Consider the following 6,900-nt stretch of genomic DNA (forward strand, 5'->3'; position numbering starts at 1 on the left):
GACGCACACACTGAAGTTCGAACGCGTGCTCGCACACTCGTGCACTCACCCATACTCTACCACCCTGGAGTAATCATTAAAGGACAAGGAGTTTCTCTCCATCCAAAGGGAGGAAAAGCTGTGCAAACTTATGTGCACCCGTCTTGATGTTGGAGTTCATTTGCACTGAAAGACTTGGAACAGGCATTGTTGCTTCACAGCAAGGACTCGCATTCTACCTCAGCCTCCAGTGAAAAGAGCTGTTAATGCCTCAAGAGGTTTAGCGCTACTAATAACTCAAAATTCAAAAAAGCTATTGGAATTTGAGAGCTGATTACTCACAACAACGTACTTCAGCAAGAAGACCACCTTTGCTTCTTTTTCTTCCCCCCCCCCCGGGCTCTTATCAAAGGAACTTTTCGAAAACACTTTACATGCTTTGATTTGGATAAGTGTTATTACGTGTTGATTTTTTTTTTTTTTTTTTTTTTTTTTGCACTTGCAGTATTCCTATTGTATATTTTACATTTTTATGTAAGGACAATTTCTGTTGGTAAGTAAATCAAATATCATTAAAGAAAAACATTAATGTCATGACAGTATGCTCAGTGACTAATTGTGTTTAATATATTTGCTTCACTGTTTTCACAGGACTTTATCAAAAGTTCATCATCATTAGAGCAACATACATTTTCATCTTGTAGTGTCATTAGCGTCAAGTGTCCCTGGTGAGATTGGTTTTGCATAGCTATGGCTTTTGGTGACCTTCTTGAGCAGGTGGGGGCCACAGGGCGCTTCCAGGTCTTGCATGTCACCCTACTGTGCCTGCCAATCCTTATGATGGCCAGTCACAACCTGCTGCAGAACTTTGTGGCTGCCGTGCCCCCTCATTATTGCAGCGAGCACAGAAACCTCTCTCAATCCCAGCTGAGCCCAGAGGAAGTGCAGCTGATTACGGTACCGCTGGACAAGAGCGGAAAGCCAGAGAGGTGCCAGCGTTACATTGTGCCACAGTGGCACCTCCTGGCTAAAAACAGGACCTCCAATCCAGAGGAGGAGGAAAACACAGACAGCGGTGTTAATGTTGACCTTCAAGGATGCACAGATGGATGGTCATACAATATGACTGAGATGACCTCAACTATCATATCTGATGTAGGAGTATATACATCTTTTTCAAAGCTTTCGAATCAACCTTTTATATGCTACAAACTTTTAAATGTTGTGTTCCCTTGTGTCATCTTGTATTTATTTCAGTGGCATTTAGTGTGTGATCTGCGCCCTTTGAAGCAGATGGCACAAACCATCTATATGGGAGGCGTGCTCGTGGGATCTATTGTCTTTGGAAGTCTCTCAGACAAGTAAGTTAACATAACATTTTTACATTTTGAGTACGTTATTAATCATACATAACACAGGCATATATGACTGTTATAATTTGTATTTGTTACTTTCCTGTTACATTTTTGATAAGTAGAGCTTTGTATACATTTGTTGAATGAAGAGCAAAGATGAAATCCAGCTATTCTGGTGCTGTTTTGTTCATGCACATCATAATGGTCCAGACTTGCTTATTTCTATGTAACAGTTTAAAGGACCATAGCAGTGACTTTGAATGTCTGGCCCATTTTGCTACAATTTACCCACATTTTACAATGCAACAAACCATTTTACAAAACATGTAGGGGTACTAAAGATTTCACAATATATAATCAAAATTCTTATTTTTTATTTACTTTAATTTTGGGTTGAAACACCCACCTTATAATTTTCTGTTTCTGCGGCTAACAATGTTGTTGTTATGAACCATGGAACTAATAATTCAGTGTGTAAAGCAAATGTTCTTCTGGAGACTAAAGCACCACATTATTATGGTGATGGAATACTGTAATGGTGTGAAAAAAGTTTGAAATCTTGGAAAGTTCATTTTCATGTCAAGGTTATTATAATGAACTAAAACTAAAGAAAAAACTAAAACCAACTAAACTAAACTAAAAAAGGTATGACAAAACATTTTCCTTCCTTCAGGAAAATACTTGTCGAAACATGAAGTAAATACATTTTGTAGATATTAGGCTAAACATGCAAAATCACCAGTATGGTCCTTTAAGAAGTCATGTATTGTGACAACAAGTGTCCTGAATTTGATCTCTCTGACCTCAGTCTTTACGCATACTTTTAAACACATCCTCCTAGATATGGTCGACGCATCCTTCTGCTTATCTCTAACCTGCTGATGGCAGTAGGAGGGACGTGCACTGCTTTCTCTACCTCCTTCTCCCTCTTTTGCCTCTTCCGCTTCATTTGTGGCATGGCGCTGTCTGGCCTTGTGCTCAACTCCTTCTCCCTGAGTAAGTTAACGAGAGACACAGCAATCAGTGTTGCATGGTAAAAAAAAATATGGTCAGTATGAAATCTGTACATCTTTCTGTGTGAAGTACAAATGCACTCACCAAATGTCTTGGTGGTCTGCTAATAATATTTACTAATACCTTGTGTGCACATATGACCTTGGCCTGAGAGTGGTGCTACACAAAAGGTCATAAGGTCAACAAAATGTACAGGGTTCATCCTCTGGGGAGCAAAAATGGACTCATCAAATTTTATGGCATCTGACACAACAGATTCTAAGATAGTAAATCTGACATTTTGGCCTTAGGGTAGCGCTAGAAGAAAGCTCATAATGATTCCAAAACTAATAGGGTCCATTCTCTTGGAAGCATGAGTATGTTCACCTGATTGATTGGCGACTCATCCGTTACAGGTAGAGATATGTCGTAAACATGTAATTGATTGGCCTGATGACAGTCCTGGACTCTAGAAAAAAGGTAGCAAGGATACTAAAACTGAGAGGGTCCATTCTCAGAGGAACATGAATATGCTCACCAAATCTTTTAGCAATTCATCCAGTAAATTTCAAGATATGTTGCCCTGGAGGTAAATGTTGAACTGCTGCACAAGCTGACTGACCGACTGACCAGCCAACCAAACAACCCACATGGCCATCCTTAGGGTCTGCTTTCCAGCAGGGCAAAAATTTGAAACTCAAAAGTTCCCATGCATAGGTAATTCCACCCAGTAGATTCTGAGATACCAAAATTGACATTTTGGCCTCTGGGTGGGGCTAGAGGGATGATGATGCTAAGATTGATGGGGATCATTTTCTAGGACGCAGCAAATTACTTGAAAAGCTATCCATTAAAATTAAAGGTATGTTGTGTACATGCCAAAATTTTACCTGATGACAGCACAAGAAAGAAGTGTCACCAAAATCGAGAGGCTTCATCCTCTGAGGAGCATGAATATGCTCACCAACTTTTATGGTAATTCACCCAATAGAATTCAAGACATATTGTTAAATGTTAAACAGACAGACAGACAGACTGACTGACCAACACATCCTTAGTCCTTAGAGCTACCAAAGCATATGCTGTACATACTAACCAATCAGTCCACCACAAATTGTGGTGGACTGATTGGGCCACAATTGTTAATTAACAGTCAAAATGCGCAGTAAGGACCTTTGAACATTGTGTTCTGTGGTTCTTCTTTTTCCAGTTGTGGAGTGGATTCCAACTTCTGTGCGGACTGTGGTGGGTACAGGGACAGGTTACTGTTACACAATAGGACAGCTGATCCTGGCAGCTATAGCCTACTTCATCCGGGACTGGCGGCGGTTAACTTTGGCTGTTGGCTTACCCTTCTATGTCTCCTTCCTCTACTCATGGTGAGAGGTGCAACACTGAACTTCAAAACAAGAACTATTACTTGCCACATTATTTAAGCATCATATAAGATTTAGAAAAAAGAGAAGTTAATGATGCAGATTTTAAATCATTTAAAGAATGTAAACAAATGTGTTTTGCACAGGTGGTTTCTTGAATCTGCCAGATGGTTAGTCCTGAAAAATAAGCCTGAGCAAGCTCTCAAGAACCTCAAAAGTGTGGCCCGAATTAATGGACGCTCTGAAGAGGGAAACAAAATTGACCTTGAAGTAAGGGACTACTATGTGTTTTGGTTGCTAGCTATCACTAGCTATCTCAGAATAAGATAATATTTTTGATTCATAATGATCTGTCTTCATATGTAGATGCTGCAGGAATCCATGAAGAAAGAACTGTCGTGTTCTCAGGGCTCCTACTCCATGTTGGACCTGTTCCGAACTCCCACCATGAGGACGATGACTATATGCCTCAGTGCCGTCTGGTAGATTTCTTGTTTTTATGTTGGAATTCAACACACCATATTATGTGATGATTTTCAAATTGCAATGACACTACCCTGACCCTGCTGTGTTCATGACTCAGGCTATCAACAAGTTTTGCCTACTATGGTCTTGCCATGGATCTACAAAAATTTGGAGTGGACATCTACTTAATCCAAGTGATCTTTGGAGCTGTTGATATCCCTGCAAAAGTAGTCATAACTTTGTCTATGAGTTTTGCTGGGCGAAGGCCATCACAATGTGCTGCGCTGATCATGGCTGGAATCGCTATTTTGCTGAACCTGGTGGTGCCCTATGGTATGTTGTGCTAAGTACGATTATAAGTAAATTACACGTCTATAAAATGGGTTACCATACAACTGTAGAACTCTACAGCCGCCCCAAATGTGTGAGCTAACTGATTTTTCACTACTGTGCAGAGAAACAGACAGCACGCACCTGTCTAGCTGTAGTGGGTAAGGGTTGTCTTGCTGCCTCCTTCAACTGCTGCTACCTTTATGCTGGAGAGCTTTTCCCAACCGTCATTCGGTAAGTCTTTTCTAAGCAGGAGTGGCAGGGACCTCATGAATTAATTGGGTTCACAATCCAATACTGACAGAATTTCTGTGGTGATTTGCTTTGTGTTTCTTAAAACTGATTTAACAAACAACATATTTTGTTTATTTTTCTGTTGGAAACCTTAATTTAAAAGCCTTGATGTGAGATATGGGCAAAAGATTGATTGTTTTAAAGTCCATTTTGGGTGGCACGGTGGTGCAGTGGTTAGCACTGTCACATCACAGTGAGAAGGTCCTGGGTTCAATTCCCACCCAAGGTCCTTTCTGTGTGGAGTTTCCTTGTTCTCCCCGTGTCTGCGTGGGTTTCCTCCGGGCACTCCGGTTTCGTCCCACCGTCCAAAGACATGCAGTGAATTGGAGAAGCTAAATTGCCCCTAGGTATGACTGTGTGTGTGAATGTCAGTGTTTGTCTGTCTGCCCTGCGATGGACTGGCGACCTGTCCAGGGTGTTTCCTTGCCTTCGCCCTATGAGCGCTGGGATTGGCTCCAGCACCCCCCCGCGACCCTAGTGAGGATAAGCGATTTAGAAGATGAATGAATGAATGAAAATCCATTTCAAATTAGGAAAGTTATAATGACAGTTTTCACACTTACACTGATTTGTTAATGTCTTCAGTTCTCCTGATTAAATGAATTACTAACTGACATGTATAATTAGGAAAGGTGGCATACATCAAGGCCAGCTGATATATCACATGTACTTTTAGTATTTGTCCTAAAGGATGAGTTTGGCTGCTGTGATCAATTTTTTTTCTTCATCAGACAGAGTGGCATGGGCTGGGTGTCCATGATGGCTCGCATAGGGGCCATGGTGGCACCCATGGTGCTGCTCCTTGGAGACTATATACCATGGCTTCCAGGCTTAATCTATGGAGGAGCTCCAATCCTAAGTGGGGTGGCTGCAATATTTCTGCCAGAAACACTCGGTGTACCCTTACCTGACACAATACAAGATGTGGAAGACAGGTAAGAGCCTGTTCCTACAGGGACAGCGGCTGGATTTGTTCTCATGTATAAAGTTGACATTATTTGAGTCCCAAAGTCAATACATCAAGTCTAGCATTTGTGGAATTTAATGAACAATCTCTAGGGTTTGGCATATAGGAGGTAAGGAGAATAATGTTCACAATGTAGTCAGGACAGAAACAAGAATACAAGAGGAAAAATGCACATGTATCCAAAATAACTTCTTTTATTATCAAATGCAGGGGATCTGGGAGGAGCTCCAAAACGTCACCAAAAAAGGAAACAGTATTCTTGCAAGATATCCAGGATAATTTGCTAAAGTAGGCTGCCTGAGGATGTTCAGTATGCTCCCAATATTTCTGCTGATATTGCTGAGGAAAATAGAGTTGGTATTGCTTTTTCTCTGGTCTGTTTGTTTGGTTTGTATCAAGTTCACTGTGTCATGTTACTGCTGGAAAAATGGATTTGTAATGTTATTTTGGTCAAATGCAGTGAAATGTGAAGTGGCAAACAATTTTCAGACCTTTGTTTATTTGTTACACAATAGCCTTGATAACTGCACCCCAGAGAATGTTTCTTGTGAAGTTACATGATTCACCTTTTCCCTCTTCATATGTACCCAAAGATGCAGCGGTTTTAGGACAGGTCACTTTAAAGGGAAACCATGCTAATACAGAGAGCACTCTCTTAATTTAGCTGCATTTTGGTGCTGGAACAGTTTTTCAACAATCAGAACATTTGGTCCCAAAGTGTGTCAATAAACTTTTCTGGTTCCTACATCTTCTCTTAAATCAAATTCACTTCATGCTCTTTTGATATATATATATATATATATATATATATATATATATATATATATATATATATGATTTCACTTTTTCCATCACATTAAATCAGATGTGTTATTGTACTGTAAACAACCAAAATTATGTAAAATGTTTAGTGAGAGCATTCTACAGAAGGGAGACAAAAGGAAAACAGAACAAAGTTCCAAGTTTTAAAATGTGTCATCAACCAAGTAATTTACTGTGAAAATAATGCAATTACAATCTCAAGCAATTTCGAGCACTTTATTCAAAATCCAAGCACTTTCCAAACCTTGAAAATACTATATTAAAAAAAAAAAAAAAAAAATCAAACATTTTCAAGGATTTCAAGCACCCATAGTATTTT

The 6,900-nt window shown here is 39.9% G+C and overlaps 1 protein-coding gene across 1 annotated transcript; it reads left to right on the forward strand.

Annotated features, from left to right (window-relative positions):
* Positions 1-729: 729 nt before the first annotated feature.
* Positions 730-6,332, forward strand: LOC115371551 (solute carrier family 22 member 6-like). Its single transcript, XM_030068993.1, has 10 exons — positions 730-1,134; positions 1,237-1,340; positions 2,176-2,330; positions 3,538-3,706; positions 3,850-3,973; positions 4,070-4,185; positions 4,287-4,501; positions 4,624-4,732; positions 5,524-5,727; positions 5,970-6,332. The coding sequence occupies exons 1-10, from the start codon at positions 730-732 to the stop codon at positions 6,049-6,051; spliced, it is 1,683 nt and encodes a 560-aa protein (XP_029924853.1). The 3' UTR covers positions 6,052-6,332.
* Positions 6,333-6,900: the final 568 nt, after the last annotated feature.

The sequence above is a fragment of the Myripristis murdjan genome, chromosome 14 (assembly GCF_902150065.1).
Source record: "Myripristis murdjan chromosome 14, fMyrMur1.1, whole genome shotgun sequence".
Taxonomy (NCBI): Eukaryota; Metazoa; Chordata; class Actinopteri; order Holocentriformes; family Holocentridae; genus Myripristis; species Myripristis murdjan.

Coding starts and splice junctions, on each gene's coding strand:
- LOC115371551 (XM_030068993.1), top strand. CDS start 730: ATGGCTTTTGGTGACCTTCTTGAGCAGGTGGGGGCCACAGGGCGCTTC. Junction 4,186..4,286: donor ATATGCCTCAGTGCCGTCTG/GTAGATTTCTTG, acceptor TTCATGACTCAG/GCTATCAACAAGTTTTGCCT. Junction 4,733..5,523: donor CTTTTCCCAACCGTCATTCG/GTAAGTCTTTTC, acceptor TTTCTTCATCAG/ACAGAGTGGCATGGGCTGGG.